General features: G+C 38.8%; 3 protein-coding genes across 3 annotated transcripts; 2 read left to right on the top strand and 1 right to left on the bottom strand.

Moving 5' to 3' along the window:
* Positions 1 to 1,502: 1,502 nt before the first annotated feature.
* On the top strand, positions 1,503 to 10,915 carry LOC128317864 (tripartite motif-containing protein 16-like). The gene is made up of 6 exons (XM_053231727.1): positions 1,503 to 2,170; positions 6,418 to 6,513; positions 6,644 to 6,877; positions 7,335 to 7,503; positions 7,741 to 7,800; positions 9,990 to 10,915. The coding sequence occupies exons 1-6, from the start codon at positions 1,571 to 1,573 to the stop codon at positions 10,526 to 10,528; spliced, it is 1,698 nt and encodes a 565-aa protein (XP_053087702.1). The 5' UTR covers positions 1,503 to 1,570; the 3' UTR covers positions 10,529 to 10,915.
* Positions 10,916 to 11,180: 265 nt separating this feature from the next.
* Positions 11,181 to 15,609, bottom strand: LOC128317852 (tripartite motif-containing protein 16-like). The gene is made up of 7 exons (XM_053231714.1): positions 15,298 to 15,609; positions 14,855 to 15,199; positions 14,613 to 14,708; positions 13,832 to 14,065; positions 13,281 to 13,431; positions 13,104 to 13,163; positions 11,181 to 12,307 (listed from the first exon to the last, which is right to left on the bottom strand). The coding sequence occupies exons 2-7, from the start codon at positions 14,912 to 14,914 to the stop codon at positions 11,769 to 11,771; spliced, it is 1,140 nt and encodes a 379-aa protein (XP_053087689.1). The 5' UTR covers positions 14,915 to 15,199; positions 15,298 to 15,609; the 3' UTR covers positions 11,181 to 11,768.
* Positions 15,610 to 17,774: 2,165 nt separating this feature from the next.
* LOC128317846 (tripartite motif-containing protein 16-like) lies at positions 17,775 to 24,271 on the top strand. The gene is made up of 6 exons (XM_053231704.1): positions 17,775 to 18,450; positions 19,419 to 19,514; positions 19,645 to 19,878; positions 20,436 to 20,607; positions 20,845 to 20,904; positions 23,348 to 24,271. Exons 1-6 carry the CDS (start codon positions 17,860 to 17,862, stop codon positions 23,893 to 23,895), a joined length of 1,701 nt encoding a protein of 566 aa, XP_053087679.1. The 5' UTR covers positions 17,775 to 17,859; the 3' UTR covers positions 23,896 to 24,271.
* Positions 24,272 to 26,885: the final 2,614 nt, after the last annotated feature.

Genomic DNA, 26,885 nt, shown 5'->3' with positions numbered 1-26,885 from the left:
AAGGGTGAAGGCTATCTCATGTTCCTCTGAGACACATGAAGCCAGCCAAACGCAGCTTTTAGAACTGCTGCTCATGGAGCATCAGAGGATGGTGTAACACACTCGAAGGAAAGCGCTGTCCTCCCTCTTCCACAAGCATGAAATCACAGACATGATTGGCTAGTGTCACTGTGATTGACAGGGGAGAGAGAGTGTGCTGGACAGACCAGCTGTGGCATCGTCAGGATTCAAACTTGTGATATTTGGACAATAAGGTGAACACTTTTCTGTGCCACTTAGGAGCCTAATTTTCAGGCTGCATTGTAAGATCCACAGTCACATTATAAAATCTCCAAGTTCTTCCTAAACCTCAAAATTTTATTGTAAAACATTTAACAATATTAATATACATTATACAAATACTAGTTAATGTGGTTAACTCATTTTCAACCAAAATACCAGACAGAAGCTTTTAATACTGAGGTCAGGATTTGTCAGCAAGCCGCTGTATTGACACACAAGTTTTGTTTTGTAATCCAAATCACTTTGTAATCCAAATCACTTTGTAATCCAAATCACTTTTTAGATCATTTATTCTATAGGAAATAACTACAGTGTCTTAAATATGAAGTTTGTGAAAATCACTGTATATTTAAAACTGACATTTTACCCCAAAAAAACACATCTTTTAATGTTCTATTATATTATGTTAAAGTGTGTTTTGATTTTTTTGCATGTTTTATTGATTTTGATGTTAATCTCATTATTTTGTGGCTAATGATGATAAATATGTCTCTGTTAACTGTATCTGTCTGTGCTTTGACTTCTGATTTGGATTATGGACATGATTGGCGGAAAAACCTTTTTTTAAAAAAAAAAAAAATCCTCTTCATTTTCAATAAAATAAAGCAACAAATCCATTACAGTTGTCTATTCTGATTGGTCAGAAGGTGATTAATTTTTTATAACAGCAGCTCTGACTGTAGCGCAGGTTTATATTAATGCGGTTGTTCTATTATGTTATCGTTTCTATAGTAACAGCTCATTCACTTTGGATGTTCCACATAAACAGATTTAAAAAACATTTTTAATCGTTGATATGATTTTGTTAATTTAAGGAGACGTTTATTTAACATTTATAGAAGAAATCTCCTGTACAAGCACAGTCAGAAGTAAAGCTGTAAATTTAAGTTTTCTGACATCTTCAGGACTTTTTTTAAAATAATTTTAAAGATGTCACCATGAATAAGTTGTTAAACTGTAACAACTGTAATGTTCAATTTATCACCAAGGCTGAAAGTTTTGCTTGATGTGTCAGTAGGCAAAAAAAAAAAAAAAAAAAACCCTGAAAATAAAGACACTTTATGTATGTATTTCCTGAAATTAATCCTAGTAAGCATAGGTACATGGGTTATATTTATGCACTGAAGGGAGATGAAATGGTTAACAGAGGAGTGTTCATAACCTACCTGCATTTGTGCTCCTCCTCTTTCTCTCTCATACACACAAACACACAGAACCAGGAAGTAACTCCTCATTTCAGAGAAAACAAAACTGATCTCTCTCTTTCTCAGTGTGTGAGTTCAGGAAAATGGCAGAAGCCAGTATTTCAGCAGATCAGTTTACAGTGGATCAGTTCAGCTGTCCAGTCTGTCTGGATCTCCTGAAGGATCCGGTGACTCTCCCCTGTGGTCACAATTTCTGTAAGGTGTGTATTAATGGCTGCTGGGATCAGGAGGATCAGAAGGGCGTCTACAGCTGTCCTCAGTGCAGAGACACTTTCACTCCAAGGCCTGTTCTACGCAGAAACAACATGCTGGCTGAAGTGGTGGAGAAACTGAAGAAGACTGAAGTCCAAGCTGCTTCTCCTGCTCACTGTTACGCTGGACCTGGAGATGTGGAGTGTGATTTCTGCACCGGGAGAAAATGCAAAGCTGTCAAGTCCTGTCTAGTGTGTCTGGCTTCTCTTTGTGAAATTCATCTTAAACCTCATCTACAACTTCCTGCTTTGAAAAAACACACATTAATTGAAGCCTCTGCAAAACTACAAGAGAAGATCTGCTCTCAACATAACAAGCTGATTGAGATCTACTGTCGTACTGATCAAACCTGCATCTGTTATTTGTGTACGATGGATAATCACAAAGGTCACGACACCGTCACAGCCACAGCAGAAAGAGCTGAGAAACAGGTGAGAATGAGAAAGCTTTCCAAAATTAAAACATTTTAATGATATTTTCCCATCTAGAAACAGGTGCTTTAGTCTGTTATATGATTTAAACTTTAATTTCAATTTGTGTATCAATCAGAAGGATTCTGTAAAAGCTTTAATTGAAAATTGTATGTGTTCTGGTTAACAGAGTGTTAAATTTATCCACAGTGATGATTGTAATCTGAACATTTCAGACAACACTCAAACTGTGATAGGGTGAGGCGGGTGAACACACACGCACACACACAGAGAGATAGAGAGAGCTAGAGAGAGAGAGAGAGAGAGAGAGAGAGAGAGACAGAGAGAGTATTTTTTTAATCCACCTTTATTAATATAATTTATTCATAAATGTAACCAATTTACACAGTTCATTAAAACTCACCTCTGTCTCAGGGTAATATTAAAAAGTCAGCACCAATTCATCATTTTCATAAACTGTACATAATACTTCACAAACTGCCCCAGATGTCCATAAACTTTTGTAAACACCCCAACAACTTATAATATGCATACTCCACTCTCAATCGAGAAGCCACAAGCCTCAATAACATATTCAAAAAAATAAATTTTCGGAAAAAAAAAATTTTTTTACACTTACTGAACATTGCTCTGATAATTTGTTTTTCCTGGTTTTTCCAGATGGCCAATTATGCAGTACCAGATAAAAAATTAAGTAAAACAAGAACATTTTCCCTTTGAACTGAGTATTTTGGCCTAGAAATAAACGACTGAAAAGTGAACTCTTCACCTAGAGATTACTCTAAGAAACCAATTACTTAGTAAAGAGAAGAGACTACCCAACCGTGTGCACTGTACAAAAAGATGAAATATCGATTCTATCTCTGAGTAGAAAGGACAGCCCACCCTGACACTAGGATTGAGGTGTACCATATGTCTATTTATAGCTACTACATTCCTCCACTGGAGGTCCACTGTCCGCTTATCAATCGAACATTTGTACAGGATACGCCAGCAACCTTCAGGAATAAAGTCCACACTACCAGCTCTGTCCATCGTGTTGAAGAAACCCCGGCCAACAGATGTGCATTGGACACTTTTACACAAGAGAGCTTTTCCCAGCTGACACAAAATCTTCCAAAACTGATGTTTGAAAGTCAACAAACAGCTCTCATCCTCCTTCCCCACAGCAGCAGTCACATCAAGTGATCAAGTGAATCTCTCCATTCATTAATAACAGCTTGATTACTCAAAAAACTTGATATTGTGCTCCCAAATTCCCATGTACATCTACAGTGAGTTGTTGTAAAAACCAAGCTGATCTCAGTGCAGTTCTTTCACTCAAAATTTCAACGCTTTGATGCAGGATATGACCAAGCTTTGTGCACCCAACAGCCAGGAGGTGTGAACATAGATTGACAGAGAATAAAAATCTTGAAGGTAAAAAGGAGTTGAAAAAAAGTGGCTCCTCCAGCAGCCAAAATCCAGGAGACATACCAGGTGATCTTGATACAGCAAAGACCTTCCAAGCTTCCAAAAGAGATCTGTAAAAAGGGGTAAGGTCTACTAGTTCAGTTTCTTGTAACTCCCTAATTAGAAGCTGCCTACCGATATTTCTCAAGACTCATTCCACCTCCTCTCGTTAAAGGTGCTGCTGCAGTATCAATCCATGCAAAATTACTATTATATATTAATTTTTGTGCAGCTTGCAATCGAAAGGCCATTATCCTGGACTTAATGTCCACCAACCCCTGCCCCCTTCTTGTACTGGATCGGATCCAATGCTGGTCTGACCAAAAAAGGTCACCAGCATCCTTTGGACCTCTTGTACTAAAACTGCAGACAGCTGCAACACATTGAATTTGTGTCAGAGTGTAGAGGTTAACGGATTATTAGCAACCAACACTCTCCCTCTGTAGGACAACTCGGGTAGCAACCATTTCCAGCGAGACAATCAGGTACACACTCTCTCCACTATACCCGCCCAATATAATTTCCGTAATTCAAATGACCCAAATTAAATACCTAAGATCTTTAACCCCCCTCTTCCCCATCGGAGATTCCCTGGCAGCTATTGAAGGTCTTCTGAATATCCCTGACCTGCCCAAAAAGCCTTTTGTCCCAATTAACTTTAGCTGATATGCATGTAGAGTAGCATGTGGAATAGCATGTGTAGCTCGACAGAGAGAGACACACACAGTGAGAGAGACAGAGAGAGAGATTGTTAAGTAAACTTTTGTCCCATAATGGTTAAGGACAATGTACATTGTGTGCAGAGTGCAAGGAGAGACTCCGGCAAGACTAGCTGTGACAGCATAACTAAAATGGGGAGCCAGAAGGTAACACAGACATGAGGGCACCCTGGGACATAAGGCAGCCAGCCACTCCATCATCAACAAACCTGAGTGAACGCGTGAGAGTGGGGGGAGGGGGTGTGTGTGCGACAGCATCCAAACATCCCAGTTCACTACAACACTTTATGCCTGTGAAACCTCCAAACCTGCTCCTTTACCTAAGAAAAAACTATTCACAAAAGGCTTGACTAAACAAATATGTTTTCAGCCTAGACTTAAACACTAAAACTCTGTTTGAGCCCCGAATACTAATTGGAAGCCTGTTCCACAACTGTGGGGCTTTGTAAGAGAAAGCTCTACCCCCTGCTGTAGCTTTGACTATTTGAGGTACCAACAAATAGCCTGCACCATTTGATCGAAGTAGGCGTGGTGGATCATAAAAGACCAAAAGTTCTCTCAGGTACTGCGGCGCAAGACCATTCAGTGCTTAATAGGTCAATAGTAGTATTTCATAATCAATATGAAATTTGATTGGGAGCCAATGCATTGTGGAGAAGATAGGGGTGATATGGTCATATCTTCTGGTTCTAGAAAGGACTCTTACAGCTGCATTCTGGACTAACTGGAGCTTGTTTATGCATCTACTGTAACATCCAGACAGTAAGGCATTACAAAAATTAGGCTTTACAAAGACAGGCCATCTGTTTGTGCTGAGCTACTGTACGCTCCAAATTAATAATCACTGGGAGCATCCGTGTCGGCAATAGAGGTAAAACGAGAACTTACTAAAGCATCTTTCACTCTTTCATTTAAAAAAGACCCCAATTCCTTTTTTCTGCTGCAAATTATCAAGCAACATAGGATCTTTTCTGCCCAGTAGTTCTGACTCTATGACAGATATGTCTTTTTCAAAAGACTGAATGGCTTCTCTTAAACTCTTAGTAGATTTATCAGTGTACAGCTGAAAAAACATTCTCATATTAATCTTCCCTATTTCCTACCATTGTCTTAAATTTTCAAAAATACTTTTTTTTCCCCCAGTGCTGCCAGAACTTGTCACAGTGTTCACAGAAATTTTTGTCGTGGATTATACTCAGGACATACTTATAACAGAAACCAAATGATGATCAGTGAAACCCACAGGAATGACAGAACAATCAATGACCTGACTGTTAAAATGCTTAGGCACATAAATCCTGTCTATATGGGCAGCACTAATTCTATTATCAGTAAGTTTTACCCAAGTATATCACACATTTGGATGTTTAACCCTCTAAAGGGCAGCCTCTCTAACTAATTTGGATAAAAAAGTATAAGACTGCATGTGAGGTTCTTCAGAAGTATGATCTACAGTAAAATCTTCAGTGCTCTTCCAATCTCCTCTAATAATAACATTAAAGTCATTAACACATTGCCTTAAAACATCACTTAACACAGTAAAATATGAAATTTGTGAGTTACTTCATATAAGATGTGACCATGACTGTGCACTGAAACAGGCTCAAACCAGTTCTTAAACACATCCTAAACACAAGACAGGTGAGGATCATTGAGGAGACTGAAGACTAGATCTGAATTTGTCTACATCATTTTTATGGTCTTCATTAGTATTACTCAGAGAGTTAAGCTCCTTTGTGACAACGTGTATTGTTTAAAGCATTATACAAATAAATTTGAATGATAGCTCAATTTTATTTTTATGTTTATCCTCTTTATTTTGCTACTCACCATAAGAAGCCTGGTAGTGAATTCTTGCTAGTAACATTACAAGATGCAGCAACCATATAGAAATCCTACAACACTGAGATACCAGTTGAGTGAATATTGTGATGTAGGAGCTAATGAACTAACTCAGTCTAGAAAAACACTCAGTACACAGCTCTGAGAAAAATGAATGTACTTTTAACTGGCATTAATATGTAACCAATTAACGCATACTTTATAAAAAACTGAATCTAACTGGTGTGTCTTCAGAGTGAGTTAAAGAAGGAGCAGATGAAATCCCAGCAGAGAATCCAGGAGAAGCAGAAGAAGGTGCAGGAGCTGAAACAGGCTGTGAACACTATAAAGGTGAGCAGTGAGCAGAGACAGAGCTGCTCCTAGAAACACACACAACATGGACACTGAGTCATTTACAGTCCCAGTAAGAGAGCGAATGATAGATGAGCTTTAAATCCTATGTCTCTGTGTCTCCTAACAGCTGAGTGCACAGACAGCAGTGGAGAACAGTGAGAGGATCTTTACTGAGCTGATCAGCTCCATGGAGAAAAAGCGCTCGGAGGTGACGGAGCTGATCAGAGCTCAGGAGAAGGCTGAACTGAGTCGAGCTGAACGACTCCTGGAGCAAGTGGAGCAGGAGATTGCTGATCTTCAGAGGAGAGTCACTGAGCTGGAGCAGCTTTCACACACACACGATCACATCCATTTCCTCCAGGTAACACTCACTGTCTGATCTACAGAGCCAGCTGTTCCTCACACACTCTCTAAAACACCTCTCATTAAAGCAAGAATAAATGTCCCTGTCTGACATCACAAGTGTGTCTGGTGTTATCCTGAGATCAGGTGACTTCACAGTTTATTACTGTTTGTTATTGTTTAGTGCTGTTTAGCATCTCTTTAACTCGACTTCAGTTCTTAGCTAAGTTCAGTAATATTAGTTTGTGGATTTGAGATCGAGTAGCTATGACTTCATTTGTCTGGTGTGTTTATTGTGACAGTTGAGCAATGAAGGATCATTCTGCTAAATCATTCTGATCTGCTGATCATTCTGTTTCTGCACTGAGACTGACAGAAGCAACCCTGTGCTACAAAATCCTTATTCTTTTATATAAATGTAACTGCAGGAATCTTTGTTTACACATGCTGTTTTAAACTTAAATTGCTCTCTGTAGGCTTTAGCTTCTGGACGTCGGTCTCCCACAGTTATCAAACCAGATTTTCACACATCCAGCATCACTGTCCATCAGCATCTCTCATTTGATGGAGTGAGGAATTCTCTCTCAGATCTGAAGAAGAGACTCAAGGAATTTTGTGAGGAATTTAACAAAATCCCTCCACATGGTAAGAGGAGCTGTTCCTGCTGGAGAAACACAATGATGGACGTCTTTACTCGCTCTGTGAAGTGTTATTTCTTAGCAATGCTCCTGCTTTCTTTTTGCAGACAGTTTACTCACCTGACACTTTTAACTAAAATAGTGATTTAAAATGAATAAACTGACTGTATCGCTTTAAACTGTTTCCATCTTTTACACAACCTGATGATGCTTTTTGTCTTCATTTCCATTTTTCTCTCCACAGCTGCAGCAGTTCAGATCATTTCACCACAAGAGCCACAGAGCAGAGAAGATTTTCTGAAATGTATGTCTAAAACACACACACGCACACACAAGCGCGCACCTACACACAACGTGCATGCACACACACACAGTGGTCACTTGTAGGACCTGTTTCCAGTATTTAGTACATGTGAGGTCCACCCTAACACACACCAGCTGTTTTCATTCCTTGTGGGGACCAAATGCACTTTAAGTAATAAGAAATATTTTTTTCCCCTTTGATGCTAACAAAATTATTAATGCAGAATGATGTTTACCTTCTAAACAACTTTTATTGGTTGACTGAATAGCAAATGTAACAGCAGGTATGCATATAAAAGCAGAAACAGACATCATTTTAACCTACAAACACAATTCTTACCTTAGAAACAGGCATGTTAAACAGATTTTTTGTATTTTATTTAAATTCTAAGCAGATCCAGGTCAAGAGCTTCAGGTAATATTCACGTCAAAAATCAGAATGAAGAAAAAATGTCATCTCTGTGACTTTAACCGTGGCATGGTTGTTGGTTCCAGATGTGCTGGTTTGAGTATTTCAGAAACTGCTGATCTCCTGGTATTTTCACACACAACAGTCTCTAGAGTTTACACAGAATGGTGTGAAAAACAAAAAACACTGAGTTTTTCCTGATTCTGATGTTTGATGTGAACATTAACTGAAGCTCTTGACCTGGATCTGCATGATTTTATACATTGGTTGATTGAATAACTGCATAAATGAGCAGCTGTACAGGTGTTCCTATTAAAGTGGACAGTAAGAGTAAAGAACCTCTAGCACACTAGTCATTACACGTGTAAATTAATGGAAGGATTTAAAAAAAAAAAGACTTTGTGCCCCATGTTGCAAAGATGCATAGGGTGCATTTAGCTTCAAACACACATGCTCTGTCAGTGGTATATATATACAGTACTGTGCAAAGGTCTTAGGCACCCTATTATTTTAGAACAAACTTTGTTATAGATGTTTATTTTCTGAATTCTACATTATTGATTCAGTACAAAAACATTTTAAATTTCCAAACATTAGTTTTTCAGCACAAAATGAAATGTTACATATAAATGTTTGTATGTCAGTAAAGAAAGCAGCAGATTCCATAAGAGACACTTTTCAGATAAAAACATAATGAAGGCTGCTGGGTTTCGCTGCAGAAATAAGAAGCGAGTCGACAGTCAAAGTCTCCAGAAGAACTGTGGCTGCTTCTGCAAGATGCTCAGTAACACTTACAGCTCATTTCCTTACAAAACTGCACACACTGTACCTGAGATACTATTTTATTTTTAAGAGCAAAGTGTCATCAGACCAGATATTGACTTTGTGTCATTTATTACTGTTTACTGCTTTTTATAGTATTTTTTTTTAATGTATAAACATTTAATTTCATTATTTTTGAAGGCATCTTTGCTCTGCAGCATTTCTTTGCATTTGCCTAAGATTTCTGCACAGAACTGTGTGTGTGTGTGTGTATATATATATATATTTACACATTATGTGTGCTAGAACACTACTGTCTACTACTATCATTTGCAATACTTGTTATGTTCAATAGAAATTTGCCTTAACAGCTGGATTAATTACAGATAAAAACAAAAAAACAAAAAAAGAAACACTCTGAAAGGACTTGCACTAAACTATAATAATAATAATAATAATAACAATAATAATAATAATAATAGTAATAATAATAAATGAAACAGTACTTTTCAGACATGATGGTCATGGTGTAAGGTGTGTCTAGCTGAGTGTTAGGATTACTAGGAGAACACTGATAATCTGACTGTGCATTTCCTCTCATTAGGAGGACAGTATTAGTGCACCACAGTTATCCAGCGAGCTGCTACACTAACTTCTCAAACTTTCTGCACACGTTTCCATAATATCATTTCTTTTTCATTCTTATTTTTGTAACCAGAAACTAATAACAAAGCTGCAAAAAATAATACTCTTACCTTGTATGTCGCGTTCGTCTTCTGTTAAACTCACACTGGCTCTTTCTAAAATGTAAATTAGTAATGGCGGAGGTGACCTCCTCATGGGAAATGTAGTCCATTTGCACTTCCGGGTACGCTTCTTTGTACTGATAAAAGGATGGTGAAAAACTACAACTCTCCGGTTAAATGATAAAAAGCTAATTATTGTATTGGCTATACGCTTAGCGCTTACACTTTTAATAAAATATGCCACGTTCCGTTTGTTTTTCTCTTTTATTTCAGATTTCTGTTATCTGACTCTGGATCCCAACACAGTACATCGTAAACTCATTCTGTCTGAGAAGAACAGAGCGGTGAGATACAGTGAGAGAGAGCAGCAGTACTCTGATCATCCAGAGAGATTTGCCTCCTACTGTCAGGTGTTGTGTAAGGAGAGTGTGTGTGGACGCTGTTACTGGGAGGTGGAGTGGAGCGGTGCTGGTGTGTTCATATCAGTCTCATATAAAGACATCAGCAGGAAAGGACCGGGTAATGAGTGTGTGTTTGGATACAACAATCAGTCCTGGAGTCTGCGGTGTTCTTCTTCTTCTTCTCTCTGTTTCTATCACAACAATATTAAGACTGATCTCAGAGTTCCATCATCCTCCAGAATAGGAGTGTATGTGGATCACAGTGCAGGAACTCTGTCCTTCTACAGCGTCTCTGACACGATGAAGCTCCTCCACAGAGTCCACACCACATTCACTCAGCCTCTATACGCTGGGTTTAGGATCTGCTCATGGTTTGGTTCTACATCTGTGAGATTGTGTGATCCAAAATAAAGTGTGTAGTGTTTTATGTAAAATTCCTGCACATTGCCACATTGCTGCTCAGTCATCTGTCTGACTAGCACACAATCCATCTGCACAAAAACACACTCATTTAAATGTATTCATTAAAACAGATTAGTCATTTTACATTAATTAAAAAGGAAATGTTAAAAATGAACTGTCAGACAAGAAACTAGTAAAATTTCAGAAGAAAAGGATGGAGGAGTGAGAAGTGCAGCGCGCGAGCTGTGTGAGTTGTGCTGAAATCGGTGACGCAGAGAAATCTGTGACTAGAGGTCACTGTTCAGTAAATGTTCAAGATTGCAGCTTCTGGCTTTTCTGTTTGTGTTTTATGATTGTGATTGTTAATTAAACGATGTGTACTCCACCCACATGCTCCTGTGTGTTTATTGGGACTGATTTTAATTCTTTTTTGTGTCTTTTACCATTGTGGTTCTTATTTATGTAAAACAATATTTTCTTTTTTTCTAACAACGTCAGTAATAATAATAATAATACTAATAATATTATTATTAATAATAATAATAATAATAATAATAATAATATGTTGTGTATAATAGTGTAACTGATGCTTCTACACAGAGCCAAAATCAAAGTTGGGGTGTGTTGGAAACTCAGAAGTGAAGACCAGGAGACTCGGGTATATCTTCAGCAGGATTCTTTATTGAGAACGTGCTGTTTCACTCTGCAGTCATCAAGTCTAAACAAGAGATCTGTACATTGTAGTTTTATACACATTTTAAGGGTCAGTCCTTAGAGGTGGAGACAAAAGCACTCAGGTGACAACTTTAAGCAAAACATGGAAAAGAAGTACAGAGTTATAGGAACCCTCCCCAGACTCTGCAGTTTCACCAGCTCTAATCCAATCAGCATAACTAAACCACTCACACACTTCATTATCATAGAGATAAAGAAAAGTCCACACCTCAGGTAATGATGATCATGAACAATGGCCACCAATGCAAAGAATGGGGCAGAGGCACCAAGAGCCATCACAGACAAAAGGTGGTAGCCTCAGTTACCATGCTCGTTTGACTCGCAGTAAAGAGAACAGGAACTGGCAGAAACCTCCTACTAGAAACTTTGCTCAGCATAATCATTCAGCTGATGCTATACACATACTGGAAAACAGTGACTCTTATATTTGTATTCCTACAAGTGTCAGAGATTAACAACTCAACAATATATATAGTTGTGAGAAACTTGGACACATCTTGCTACACTACACACATTACTCTGGATCACACAACCTCACAGTTATATCGTCATCTAACAAGTAGATCCTAAACCCAGCATATAGGGGCTGAGTGAATGTGGTGTGGACTCTGCGGAGGAGCTTCATCGTGTCAGAGATGCTGTAGAAGGACAGAGTTCCTGCACTGTGATCCACATACACTCCTATTCTGGAGGATGATGGCCCTTGGATCTCGGTCTGAATGTTGTTGTGATAGAAACAGAGAGACGTGGAAGAACAGCGCAGACACCAGGACCGATCGTTGCGTCCAAACTTGTACTCGTCGCGCCATCCTTTCCTGCAGATCTCTCTGTACGAGACGGATATTTCCACATCGTCATCTCGCATCCACTCCACCTCCCAGTAATGGCGTCCAAGCATACTCTCCTCACACAACACCTGCCAGTGGTAGTCAAACCGCTCCGGATGATCAGAGTACTCCTGGTCTCTCCAGCTGTGTCTCAGCACTCTGTTGTTGTCACTCAGAATGAGGTGCTGATTTACTGTGTTGGGGTCCAGAGTCAGAGAACAGAAATCTGAAATAAATGAGAAGAATGTAAGGTATAAAGTAATAAATGTATTTTTTTAATAAGTGAGACACCAACCTATTTATACTATTTCTTACCTAAACCTATGTTCACACTAGCAAGTGACAAAGCGACAAATGATCATTGAGTTTCTACGTATGTGTGTAACAAGGAGCCATGATTTCAGCGACAAGTGACATTTCATCTCAGGTATAAAGTTGGCATGACACAGCAAAGCAACAAATCCAAATGATGGCTTGAATGATTCCTCTGTCCAGTCCTATGGCATGTATGTGGTTCAGTGTTTCTTCAGTTACCTCTCATTACTTTAGTTCTTACCTGTAATTAGTTCCCATTTACAGTTTGATGCACCAAAATGTTAGAAAAACTCAGCTTCATCTTTCCCTGTCAAATTTTTCCCTCTCATTAAACATGCATAGAGACATTATGAAGAAAAATAAAGCTTGGAAGGAAGTAGCAGAGATTGTTTATGCCTCTAGCGAGTGTATGTAGCTAGTAGAGTTAGCTTGCTTTGCTACGATCTGAGAATGAAGCTAGTATGAAGCTGAGCACGTAAAACAAACAGCCGATTTTCACACTGATTAGTGCATTGTTTAATTTGTGTTTAACTAGTTAGCTTTAGAAGCTATATATACATAGATACTACCATTTCTCATTAGAATTAAAAAAAGCCAAACTACAAAAGACAGAAGAAAATCGCTAGAAGTGGATTAACCAAGTGTATGTGTTGCACAGATATAATTGGTTGTGTGTGTGCGTGTGTGTGTGTGTGTGAGAGACATACATTTCAAAAAATCTTGCCTGCTCTTTGGCTCTGAGGGTGACATCATCTGAACTGCAGAATCTGTGGAAACAACAGAATAAATTAATGGAACACAATCGGCCTGTTGAAAAAAAAACACACACACACACACACACACACACACACATCAAACATTTTTGTCAGCATGTCTTTACTCACCATGTGGAGAGATTTTCAATTCCTCAGTGCAGAATTCCTCCAGTCGCTTTTTCAGGTCTGAGAGATACTTCCTCACACCGTCGAATGAGAGACGTGGATTAACGTGGATGCTTGATGAGTCCTTATGTCCAGAAGAGACAGACTGGAAACTCTACACAGTAAAAAGGAGGGTAATAGGAATAAACAATCACAGATTAAATTAGACATGACACACTTGTGATCTAAGACAAGTACATTCGTTATTTTCGTAAACTCCAGGCCTGGAGACTAGAAGCCAGTCGCAACAGTCAAACTTAAGCTCTGTCACAATCTAGTTTGAATGGAACATTATTTTATATCAGCTAGCATAGAAAGCTTCTTCATCATAAATCAAATTGAGATTATTAGTAAGGTACATGGGCAGCACAGTGGTGGAGTGGGTACTACTGCTGCCTCACAACGTATGATTTAGGACTGACTTGAGATCAACCTTACGCACATCTGGTGCAGCTGGCTGCAGGGTGGAAAGAGGCGTACAGAGCTCTCTCTGTAGATCAGACAGTGAGTGTTACCTGGAGGAAATGGATGTGATCGTGTGTGTGTGAAAGCTGCTCCAGCTCAGTGACTCTCCTCTGAAGATCAGCAATCTCCTGCTCCAGTTGCTCCAGGAGTCGTTCAGCTCGATTCAGTTCAGCCTTCTCCTGAGCTCTGATCAGCTCCGTCACCTCCGAGCGCTTTTTCTCCATGGAGCTGATCAGCTCAGTAAAGATCCTCTCACTGTTCTCCACTGCTGTCTGTGCACTCAGCTGTTAGGAGACACACAGACACAGTTTAATTTTAAAGCTCAAATAACATTCATTGTCATAGTTAACTTCCTAGTTACATTATGTATTAATACTTATATATTGTAATTACGTGTTACTACATCAGTCAACAGTTAAAGAGAGTCAAACCATCAATACCAATAAAAGACTCCAAGACTAGGTATCACTCGGCCACCACAGACTGATCCTACATTACCTTCTGTTAAAAAACTCCAGCTTTCTATATAAACCTTTTTTTTTTTTTTTTTTAACATATCAGCTATTACCTCAGCAAAAGCTGGCTATAATCACTAGACCAGAACCCCAACTACTCTGGAGTTTGGAGGCAATTAAACAATATTACAGGAAACAAATCAATGTCCTGCATCGAGGTCCTCATAACAAGTCAATGTCCTCGAAACGTGTCGAGTTCCTTACTGAATAGCCTTTCTAAATGACTAAATACAGACAGGACTAACATTATTATTATTTATTTATTGCTGAGGTAAAGAGTTGAGGCGTGGGTGAATCTGCTCTACTCACTGCTCACCTTTATAGTGTTCACAGCCTGTTTCAGCTCCTGCACCTTCTTCTGCTTCTCCTGGATTCTCTGCTGGGATTTCATCTGCTCCTCCTTTAGCTCATGCTGTGAGAAAATAAAAACAGCCGTACTCAGCGTTATATTAAGTATAATCTGAATAAGTGTACATTAATGGTACTTCAAGTAAACTGTGACATTTAGTGTACAGATAACGCCGATTAAAAACAAAGTGACCACTTGCTAGTTCTCACCTGTTTCTCGGTTCTTTCTGACACACCTGAGATGATGTTGTGAGCTTTGTGTTCATCCATCGCACACAAATAACAGACGGAGCTTTGGTCAGTATGACAGTAGATCTCCAGCAGCTTGTGGTGCTGTGAGCAGATCTTCTCCTGTAGCTGCGTCGTGGCTTTTTCCAGCTTGTGCCTTTTCAAAGCTGGAACTTCATGCTGAGCTTTCAGATGAGGTTCACGAAAGGAGGTCAGACAAATCAGACAGGACTTGACGGCTTTGTGTTTTCTCTCAGTGCAGAAATCACACTCCACATCTCCAGGCCCAGTGGAACAGTGAGCAGGAGAAGCAGCTAATCTCTCTTACTGGAAACATACACATCAAATACACACAAACATTCGACGCTGCAGTGATTTTAACAGCACACACTCACTAAAAGGTGCCACAATTTACACAAACTCACCTGAAAAATGCATTTAAAAGCGTTTAAAGACAGATAATGGCTCTCCTCAGTGCACCGCTGCCAACTGCTTTCAATGGAAAGTAGCTAAAGCCTGCTCGAATAGTCTCTAAATGTGACGTCATGCGCTGAATAGCGTGTCCGTGACGTCATGACGTCGTGTTTGCATTCTGCCTGGTGTTAGCCCTTTACATCTGTTTGCTTCTCTCCTTCTCTCTGTGCTCACATACTGTATTTTAATAAAGCCGAATTCCCAGTAAAGCTGTTCACATTGACCCATTTTTCTGTTTCTGTTGTCAGACAGCGGAACGAGTCTGAAATAGGGAGTGAAACGCAGTTACATTTTAAACCTTCTGGTGTTCAACTAGTCACGTGTTTATTGTTTATTTCCTTAAATCTTGGATGTTAAGACTCTCTTACTGGATTATAGAGCGATTAGTGCATTTGCAGCTTTATACAGCTGTACTGGTATATCTCAGAAAGCCTGACAGACTCTGTTCCAAATCAGGTTTGAAATGAATCAAGTGCTGACTCTTTACTACACACTGAATGGCTGATCAAATTAAACTTAGGACCAGAAATTTATTAGAGATCTCAAATCTACCTGTGTGAGCTGAGAGGAAGAGACGCTCCAACCATTCACACGACCATATAGTCAACTTAACCAGAGGGACGGACGATTAGCCATTGTTTACATAACTGTGCTAATTACACCTCAGTTTCACACAGAGGTTCAGTCCATTTATATAGAAGGAATGGAGGTTGAGGTGGAATGGAGACAATGAGAGTGTCTGTGAAGTATGAGGTGATGGGAAAATCTTTATGTGATCCACAGGAAAATGTGTAGAAACTCATCCTGTTACATTAATCACCTTAATAATTAATACCATTACATCACATTATATTACTTATAGCCATGGAGGTTAGTTACACCCTCCTCACTTAAAGCTCCACCCATCACACTTTAAAGCTCCACCCAGTGTCTCTGTCACACTATAATCACAGAAGCTCAAAGTTCATTCAGAGGAAACAAAACTTATCTCTGAGTGCTGCTCTCTCTCTCTCTCTCTCTCTCTGTGAGTTCAGGAAAATGGCTGAAGCCAATATTTCAAAATAAAAAAACAAAAATTTGAAAATTTTTACAAAACCCTGCTTTAAAAATCCAAAAATGCACATATAGCACAAGGGTGAATTTTGTTCAGAAAGACATTTTGAGGCAAATAACACCACATTACAATCATATATACCTTTTAAAATATTTTAATTTTCAGCATGTATTCTAAGATCTAAAATATACGTTCACTTTTTAAAATCTAAAGCTGTTTCTAAACACTTTGTCTTGAAATTTCATTTTAAAACATTTAACAATATTAAAATAGGGTGGCCCCAAATGTTTTTTTTGGAGACTTAAGCCACATTTACAACTGTATGAATTTTACTGCATTAGAAAACAACATGTCAAAACAAGTGGCATTTATTTTAAAGAAAAAAAGCACAAGCACACCTTTCAAGCAAAACACTCCACAAAAATGATTATTATGTTTAAAAATATAAAAATAATAGATGTACTGCTGATAATTAAATTTAAAAAAATATATTTGGACACTTAATATTATTCTGGTTGTTACAGTTAATCCATGGTTAATATGATGAACTACACCATGTGGTTACTCTGCTAGAGGCATCTGTATGTAACTGAAGGTAATTGACTACATACATCTACTTTAAATTACCTTTACACCAGCTGGTTAAAAGTCATTGCAAAAATGACTCAGATGAAGGAATTAAGTTATGAGGAAAGAAGGAAAGAAGGCCGCTTTATTCAGCTGATCAGCAAAACCTCAAAAAATAAGTTCAAAGAAGAAGGACTTGTGAATGAAAACAGTCGACATACAGGCAGAATCAGAAAGACCACCAGCCGATTGGGCAGATAATTGTGAATAAAATCAAGGACAACAGCCGAGAAACAGCAGCAGGGATTGCTTCAGAGATGAATGAGAATTACCAGATACAACTAGAGCACAGACTATTCACAACAGGATCATGGAGCATGGGTACAGAGGAAGAGTAATGCAGCAGAAACCATTCAACAGCCTCAAGAATAAAACAGCAAGGCTGAAATCTGCAAAAGAACAAACACAGAAAAACAGCAGCTTCTGGAGAACTGTAAAGTGAGAACTTCTCACTTTAAAAATGGCTCCAACATTCTTCCAGGATGAATATAATTTTAAAGATGTCACTAGGAATAAGTTCTTAAATTGTAACAATTGTAATTTATCAACAAGGATGAAAGTTTTGCTTGAGGTGTCAGTAGGAAAAAAAGACCAGAAATTTAAAACCCATTCTGTGTGTGTTTCATGAACTTAATCCTAATAAGTGTAGCTACACGGGTTATATTTATGTACTGAAGGGAGATGAAATGGTTAACAGAGGAGGATTGATAACCTCTCTGCGTTTGTGCTCCTCCTCTTCCTCTCACACACTCAGAGAATCAGGAAGTAACTCCTCATTTCAGAGAAAACAAAACTGATCTCTCTCTCTTTCTCAGTGTGTGAGTTCAGGAAAATGGCAGAGGCCAGTATTTCAGTAGATCAGGACCAGTTCAGCTGTCCAGTGTGTCTGGATCTCCTGAAGGATCCGGTGGCTATCCCCTGTGGTCACAGTTTCTGTAAGTTGTGTATTAATGGCTGCTGGGATCAGGAGGATCAGAAGGGCGTCTACAGCTGTCCTCAGTGCAGAGACACCTTCACTCCAAGGCCTGTTCTACGCAGAAACACCATGCTGGCTGAAGTGGTGGAGAAACTGAAGAAGACTGAACTCCAAGCTGCTTCTCCTGCTCACTGTTATGCTGGACCTGGAGACGTGGAGTGTGATTTCTGCACCGGGAGAAAACGCAAAGCCGTCAAGTCCTGTCTGATGTGTTTGACTTCATTTTGTGAAACTCATCTGAAACCTCATCTGGAAATTTCTGGTTTAAAGAAACACACATTAATCGAAGCTTCAGCAAAACTACAAGAGAAGGTCTGCTCTCAACATAGCAAGCTGATCGAGATCTACTGTCGTACTGATCAAACCTGCATCTGTTATTTGTGTACGATGGATAATCACAAAGGTCACGACACCATCACAGCCGCAGCAGAAAGAGCTGAGAAACAGGTGAGAACTAGAAATCTTTCCAGAATGAATTCTTCCTAGTTTTATTTCTTAGTTGGAATTAATTGCTTTAGTCAGTTACAGGATTTGAACTTTAATTTCAGTTTTGTAAAAGCTTGTTAAAATGTTGTGTTCTGGTTAAGATAGTGTTAAAACTTTTGTCAGTGTTAGTCCTAATCTGGTCAGACCAGGAAGGGACAGAGCATGGCACACGAAAGCAGAGAGAGAGAGTGAGAGAGAGAGAGAGAGAGAGAGAGAATTGAGGTACAGCAAACATGAATAAATCTGTTATAATAAGCTCCACTCTTCTGGGAAGGCTTTCCACTAGATGTTGGAGCGTGGCTGTGGGGATTTGTGTTCATTCAGATACAAGAGCTTTAGTGAGGTCAGGCACTGATGTTGGTGAGGAGGTCTGGGGTGCAGTTGGTATTCCAGTTCATCCCAAAGGTGTTCAGTGGGGTCGAGGTCAGGGCTCTGTGCAGGACACTCGAGTTCTTCCACTGCAACCTTCACACACCATGTCTTCATGGAGCTCGCTTTGTGCACAGGAGCATTGTCATGCTGGAACAGGTTTGGGCCTCTTAGTTCCAGAGAAAGGAAACTGTAATGATGCAGCACACAGAGACATTCTGTACAATTGTGTGCTTCCAACTATGTGGCAACATTTCAAAAAAGCCATGTTTAAAGGTTGATGGTTCCCTTGACTGGAAACCATCACACCGGCATCCCGCCTTTTTACATTCTTTGTTTTTCCTTTTACTCTTCTGCCCAAAAACCCAAGTTTTACTCTTTATTTTGCCACTCATAATAAGCAGCATGGAAGTTATTTCTAGCTCGTAACACTACAAAATGCAGTAACCATATAGAAATTCTACAACACTGTGCTGCCAGGTGATTAGGTATTGTGATGTAGGAACTAATAAAGATGAATGTACTTCATTAAGAGCTGAAAATAATTGATGTGTCCTCAGAGTGAGCTAAAGGAGGAGCAGAAGAAATCCCAGCAGAGAATCCAGGAGAAGCAGAAGAAGGTGCAGGAGCTGAAACAGGCTGTGAACACTATAAAGGTGAGCAGTGAGCAGAGACAGAGCTGCTCCTAGAAACACACACAACATGGACAACCAGTCATTTAGATTCCCAGTAAGAGAGGGAATGATAGATGAGCTTTAAATCTTGTGTCTCTGTGTCTCCTAACAGCTCAGTGCACAGACAGCAGTGGAGGACAGTGAGAGGATCTTTACTGAGCTGATCAGCTCCATGGAGAAAAAGCGCTCGGAGGTGACGGAGTTGATCAGAGCTCAGGAGAAGGCTGAACTGAATCGAGCTGAACGACTCCTGGAGCAACTGGAGCAGGAGATTGCTGATCTTCAGAGGAGAGTCAATGAGCTGGAGCAGCTTTCACACACACACGATCACATCCATTTCCTCCAGGTAACACTCACTGTCTGATCTACAGAGCCAGCTGTTCCTCACACACTCTCTAAAACACCTCTCATTAAAGCAACAATAAATGTCCCTGTCTGACATCACAAGTGTGTCTGGTGTTATCCTGAGATCAGGTGACTTCACAGTTTATTACTGTTTGTTATTGTTTAGTGCTGTTTAGCTTCTTTTTAACTCGACTTCAGTTCTTAGTTAATTTCATTATTGATAGTTTGTGGATTTGGGCTCGAGTAGCTATGACTTCATTTGTCTGGTGTGTTTATCGTGACAGTTGAGCAATGAAGGATCACAGTAGCCACCAACATTGACTAATGTATCTACTGATTTCCTATATCTATGGCTACAACATTAAAAACTGGCGGCTTATAAGGTGGATTCATAATGATCGTATGATGTATTTGTGTAATGCAAGCTGGGTAATGTAGTGATAGAATGCTCATGGATGTAAATACACTTTTAAAAATCAGGAATTTTGCAAAAAGACAAACTTTCCAAAGTACTTTGTTTGTGTGTACTGTTTTTGATGTATAAATTGCTTTCTGTAGGCTTTAGCTTCTGGACGTCGGTCTCCCCAACAAAAAAGACCAGATTTTCACACGTCCAACATCACTGTCCATCAACATCTCTCATTTGATGGAGTGAGGAATTCTCTCTCAGATCTGAAGAAGAGACTCGAGGAATTCTGTGAGGAGGAATTTAACAAAATCCCTCCACATGGTAAGAGGAGCTGTTCCTGCTGGAGAAACACAATGATGGACGTCTTTACTCGCTCTGTGAAGTATTATTTCTTAGCAATGCTCCTGCTTTCTTTTTGCAGACAGTTTACTCAAATAACACCTTTAACTAAAATACTGATTTAAAATGAATAAACTGACTGTATCACTTTAAACTGTTTCCATCTTTTACACAACCTGATGATGCTTTTTGTCTTCGTTTCCATTTTTCTCTCCACAGCTGCAGCAGTTCAGATCATTTCACTACCGGAGCCACAGAGCAGAGAAGATTTTCTGAAATGTACGTGTAAAGCACAAACACACACACACACACACACACCTACAGCTACACCCAACAAGCATGTACACCCAACGTGCATGCACACACATACATGCACACACGTGCGCGCACGCACGCACACACACACGCAGTGGTCACTTGTAGGACCTGTTTCCAGTATTTAGTACATGTGAGGTCCACCCTCACACACACCAGCTGTCTTCATTCCTTGTGGGGACCAAATGCACTATAAGTAATAAGAAACAATATTGTTTCCATTGATGCTAACAAAATTATTAACCCAGAATGACGTTTACCTTCTAAACAACTTTTATTGGTTGACTGAATAGCAAATGTAACAGCAGGTCTGCATATAAAAGCAGAAACAGACATCATTTTAACCTACAAACACAATTCTTACCTTAGAAACAGGCATGTTAAACAGATTTTTTGTATTTTATTTAAATTCTAAGCAGATCCAGGTCAAGAGCTTCAGTTAATATCCACATCAAACATCAGAATGAAGAAAAAGTGTGATCTCTGTGACTTTAACCGTGGCATGGTTGTTGGTGCCAGATGAGCTGGTTTGAGTATTTCAGAAACTGCTGATCTCCTGGGATTTTCACACACAACAGTCTCTGGAGTTTACACAGAATGGATTGAAAAACAAAAAACATTGACTTTTTTCTGATTCTGATGTTTGATGTGAACATTAACTGAAGCTCTTGATCTGGATCTGCATGATTTTATACACTGGTTGATTGAATAAATGCATGAATGAGCAGGTGTACAGGTGTTCCTATTAAATTGGACAGTAAGAGTAAAGAACCTCTAGCACACTAGCAATTACACGTGTAAATTAATGGAAGGATTTTAAAAAAAAAAGACTTTGTGCCCCATGTTGAAAAGATGCATAGGGTGCATTTAGCTTCAAACACACATGCTCTGTCAGTGGTATATATATACAGTACTGTGCAAAGGTCTTAGGCACCCTATTATTTTAGTACAAACTTTGTTATAGATGTTTATTTTCTGAATTCTACATTATTGATTCAGTACAAAAACATTTTAAATTTCCAAACATTGGTTTTTCAGCACAAAATGAAATGTTCCAGAAAAATGTTTGTATGTCAGTAAAGAAAGCAGCAGATTCCATAAGAGACACTTTTCAGATAAAAACATAATGAAGGCTGCTGGGTTTCGCTGCAGAAATAAGAAGCGAGTCGACAGTCAAAGTCTCCAGAAGAACTGTGGCTGCTTCTGCAAGATGCTCAGTAACACTTCCAGCTCATTTCCTTATAAAACTGCACACACTGCACCTCAGATAGTGTTTTTTTTTTTAAAGCAAAGTGTCATCAGACCAAATATTGACTTTGTGTCATTTATTACTGTTTACTGCTTTTTATGGTATTTTTTAAATGTATAAACATTTAATTTCATTATTTTTGAAGGCATCTTTGCTCTGCAGCATTTCATTGCATGTGCCTAAGACTTTTGCACAGAACTGTAAGTGTGTGTGTGTATATATATAATAATAATAATATTAATAATAATAATACATTTTATTTATAAAGCACTTTACATTTTAAAGAAAATCTCAAAGTGCTACAAAAAAAACAGCAATTAAAACCAGCTGCCAACTGAGATTAGCACAGAAATTTAAACTATATTAAAACACTTTTTATAAAGGTACGTTTTTAAACCCCTTTTAAAACCATCAGTCATTTGTGGAGCCCTCAGATGTATATATATTTACACATTATGTGTGCCAGAACACTACTATCTACTACTATCATCTGCAATACTTGTTGTGTTTAATAAAATTAGGCTTAACAGCTGGGTTAATTACAGATAAAAAAAAACACTCTGAAAGGACTTGTCCTAAATTATAATAATAATAATAATAATAATAATAATAATAATAATAATAAATGAAACAGTACTTTTCAGACATGATGGTCATGGTGTAAGGTGTGTCTAGCTGAGTGTTAGGATTACTAGGAGAACACTTTGATAATCTGACTGTGCATTTCCTCTCATTAGGAGGACAGTATTAGTGCACCACAGTTATCCAGCGAGCTGCTACACTAACTTCTCAAACTTTCTGCACACGTTTCCATAATATTACTTCTTTCACATTCTTATTTTTGTAACCAGAAACTAATAACAAAGCTGCAAAAAAATAAAACACTTACCTTGAATATCCTTCCTTGTTCGTCTTCTGTTAAACTCACACTGGCTCTTTCTAAAATGTAAATTAGTAATGGCGGAGGTGACCTCCTCATGGGAAATGTAGTCCATTATCACTTCCGGGTACGCTTCTTTGTATTGATAAAAGGACGGCGAAAAACTACAACTCTCCGGTTAAATATTAAAAAGCTAATTATTGTATTGGCTATACGCTTAGCGCTTACACTTTTAATAAAACATGCCACGTTCAGTTTGTTTTTCTCTTTTATTTCAGATTTCTGTTATCTGACTCTGGATCCCAACACAGTACATCGTAAACTCATTCTGTCTGAGAAGAACAGAGCGGTGAGATACAGTGAGAGAGAGCAGCAGTACTCTGATCATCCAGAGAGATTTGCCTCCTACTGTCAGGTGTTGTGTAAGGAGAGTGTGTGTGGACGCTGTTACTGGGAGGTGGAGTGGAGTGGTGCTGGTGTGTTCATATCAGTCTCATATAAAGACATCAGCAGGAAAGGACCGGGTAATGAGTGTGTGTTTGGATACAACAATCAGTCCTGGAGTCTGCGGTGTTCTTCTTCTTCTTCTTCTTCTTCTTCTCTCTGTTTCTATCACAACAACATTAAGACTGATCTCAGAGTTCCATCATCCTCCAGAATAGGAGTGTATGTGGATCACAGTGCAGGAACTCTGTCCTTCTACAGCGTCTCTGACACGATGAAGCTCCTCCACAGAGTCCACACCACATTCACTCAGCCTCTATACGCTGGGTTTAGGATCTACTCATGGTTTGGTTCTACTGTGAGATTGTGTGATCCAAAATAAAGTGTGTAGTGTTTTATGTAAAATTCCTGCACATTGTCACATTGCTGCTCAGTCATCTGTCTGACTAGCACACAATCCATCTGCACAAAAACACACTCATTTAAATGTATTCATTAAAACAGATTAGTCATTTTACATTAATTAAAAAGGAAATGTTAAAAATGAACTGTCAGACAAGAAACTAGTAAAATTTCAGAAGAAAAGGATGGAGGAGTGAGAAGTGCAGCGCGCGAGCTGTGTGAGTTGTGCTGAAATCGGTGACGCAGAGAAATCTGTGACTAGAGGTCACTGTTCAGTAAATGTTCAAGATTGCAGCTTCTGTCTTTTCTGTTTGTGTTTTATGATTGTGATTGGTAATTAAACGATGTGTACTCCACCCACATGCTCCTGTGTGTTTATTGGGACTGATTTTAATTCTTTTTTGTGTCTTTTACCATTGTGGTTCTTATTTATGTATGTAACTCTGGGTAAATTTCGGTTACTAAAGATTTTGACAACATCATTGATTAATATTTTTTTTTACATGCTTTAATAGGACGCACGTAAGGTTTACGTTTATATGTAACTGTCCCTATAAGAGTGAGAACCTCTTTTTATAATGATTGTATGCAAATATGGGTGAGTAAGGCCATTCATATCTGATTGGTTGTAAAAGTTATAGTCCCGCCTCCCTACTGGAAGGAGGATTCTTATTGGATGGTTGATTTATCATTCAGGGGAGAACAGGTGAAGCAGCGGACTCTTTAGTAAAATTATTTTGTTTGTATGCTGGGTGTTTTCAGCAGGAATGAGTGTTTTTTAATCGATTTAGTTGTTTGTTTTGAGTATTTTCAGTGAGTTTGTGAGATTTAGTGTCACGCGAGACGGCACTTGCCGTGTTTGTTTATGTTCGAACGGAAAGTCCGTTATTCCGGTTAACGGCAGATGAAGTAGAGAGAGAGAGAGAGAGAGAGAGAGAGAGAGAGAGATTCGGAGGAGGACATGGTTGGAGGACATAGTTGGAGGACAGATCCCAGATAGCGCTCTGATCCCCTCGCGATCGAGAGTTCCTCTGGTACCGCTGGAGAGGAGACAGCGATTCGGAAGAGACTGCAGTGGGCATCAGATGCAGCGAGATCCGGAGCGGAGCTCATAACGCTTACTGCCTTAATGACAGCGGGACTGAGGGGCTTTATTTACTAATTTTGTTGCTCAGTAGAGTGAAGAGGCCAGCTTTGTGTTTTATTGGGCCACAACGAGCCCTAGCAACGTCTCAGGCCTGCAACGGTGGGGTGTGTGTGTGAGTGTGAGTGTGTGTGTGTGTGTGAGCTCACAAGTCATTAGTGTTAGTGTTGTTTGAAATCTGAATGCTTATGTAAGGCCTTGTATTTATCTTCTTTGCACTTTTAATCCCCCTGTACATAGTCTGTGACACTCATTTCACCGTTCAAAGAGGGTATTGACCTTTTCTCAAAAGAGGACATATAAAGTAATTAGTTAGAGTGTGTTTATTAACTGATTAGTATTTGAAATAAGTCACACAGAGACACCTGAAGGTGAACAGCTCTCTTTATTGGGGTTATTGATCCATGTGACACTGTCATAGATAGTGAATAGTTTCTTCTGTTTCTCTCCTTTCACACTTTCTGTTTATTTATTTTATTTATTTATTGACCTATTTATCTATTAATTGATCTATTTGTGTAAATATTTATATATTTGTTGGTATATTTATCTGTGTTAATAAATAATCTTCCTAATTTTGATACTTTCTGCTGAGTAGTGAGTTCATTTCTGTATCAGAATATTAGTTTACACTGAAAGTAAAGGGTACTGACCTACACTTACCTGGAGTGTGAAATCCGTTAATGTAGGTCCGCTGACAGCATCCATCCGATCTGTTAAAGGAAAAGGATAGCTTAGCTCATAATTAATATTAATACTAGAGGGGAGTAACGACTTTAATATTTTCATTGAGAGACACATTACCTGAACCCGGGGCTCCACCCTAACAGAACTTAGGAGAAGTAAATCCTAGGAGGGCAGGGGGTGCTACATGTATAAAATATATTATTAAAATAATATTAACTATTATTATTGTTGTTGTTGTTGATCTTAATAATATTATTTTTATTTTAAATAATAGCTTATATAAAGTATATATGATGTGTATTTGTAATAATAGAAGTAATAAGAATTATACATAAATAAATCTCATTTTCTAATCTGATACTGATCCATGTGTTGGGTTTATTGTTCACCAGTTTCTCCAGGGCCCTGAGTTTTCACTCATCAGGTTACTTGTAAACCATAAAAAAATTCTAATTATGTGTAAAACATGTATTCTCTTAAAACAATATTTTGTCTTGGTTTTCCACATCAATAATAATAATAATTGCACCTCTGCACTGTTCCGTTCATTTTTTCCACCAGGCCATTATTGTACATGAGGCTTGAAGAGAACTAAGGATGTTACTAAAGCAGGAGGCAAATATATATACACACAATATTATGTTCTACATATTTTTTTTTTTTTTGGAGGGTGTCATTTTGAAGCACAAAGGCGCTATGACACCACTGTGTTTGCGAGGGGATTTGGTGGCTTTGTGGTAAACACCTTGTCGCTGGACTCAACAGGTGCTGGTTTGAAGTCAGCTTTTGTCTCTACTTGGTGTGTTAGATGTTAAATATTAGGTCAGGCTTTTGCGTCGTAAAAATATTAAACCAAGATGGTGTGTGATGTAACTGGTTCAAGTCTATGCACTTTACTTATATGAACTGAGACGACAGTGACTTATATGAAGGTGAAAAGGACTATAAAAGAGCTCACTTGCGTGAGATCCTGTGGCTCATGTGGATGAGTCTCACCTTTGGGTTAAGAGGTTGCTGGTTCAAACCCCAGCCGGGATTCCAGAATATAAACGTAGATGCTTCAGGAATCAATGACAGGCTGAGGGAAAGGTGCAGGAGGTCTAGAGGGTGTGGTCCTGGTTGAAGGGGTAATATCTGGA

This window comes from Pangasianodon hypophthalmus, chromosome 30 (genome assembly GCF_027358585.1).
Source record: "Pangasianodon hypophthalmus isolate fPanHyp1 chromosome 30, fPanHyp1.pri, whole genome shotgun sequence".
Taxonomy (NCBI): domain Eukaryota; kingdom Metazoa; phylum Chordata; class Actinopteri; order Siluriformes; family Pangasiidae; genus Pangasianodon; species Pangasianodon hypophthalmus.
Note: the sequence above shows the minus strand (reverse complement) of the source record. Positions and strands in the feature narration are given on the sequence as shown.

Coding starts and splice junctions, on each gene's coding strand:
- LOC128317864 (XM_053231727.1), top strand. CDS start 1,571: ATGGCAGAAGCCAGTATTTCAGCAGATCAGTTTACAGTGGATCAGTTC. Junction 7,504..7,740: donor TAACAAAATCCCTCCACATG/GTAAGAGGAGCT, acceptor TTCTCTCCACAG/CTGCAGCAGTTCAGATCATT. Junction 7,801..9,989: donor CAGAGAAGATTTTCTGAAAT/GTATGTCTAAAA, acceptor CTTTTATTTCAG/ATTTCTGTTATCTGACTCTG.
- LOC128317852 (XM_053231714.1), bottom strand. CDS start 14,914: ATGGATGAACACAAAGCTCACAACATCATCTCAGGTGTGTCAGAAAGA. Junction 14,066..14,612: donor AGGCTGTGAACACTATAAAG/GTGAGCAGTGAG, acceptor GTCTCCTAACAG/CTGAGTGCACAGACAGCAGT. Junction 12,308..13,103: donor CAGGCAAGATTTTTTGAAAT/GTATGTCTCTCA, acceptor CATTTATTTCAG/ATTTCTGTTCTCTGACTCTG.
- LOC128317846 (XM_053231704.1), top strand. CDS start 17,860: ATGGCAGAGGCCAGTATTTCAGTAGATCAGGACCAGTTCAGCTGTCCA. Junction 18,451..19,418: donor CAGAAAGAGCTGAGAAACAG/GTGAGAACTAGA, acceptor ATGTGTCCTCAG/AGTGAGCTAAAGGAGGAGCA. Junction 20,905..23,347: donor CAGAGAAGATTTTCTGAAAT/GTACGTGTAAAG, acceptor CTTTTATTTCAG/ATTTCTGTTATCTGACTCTG.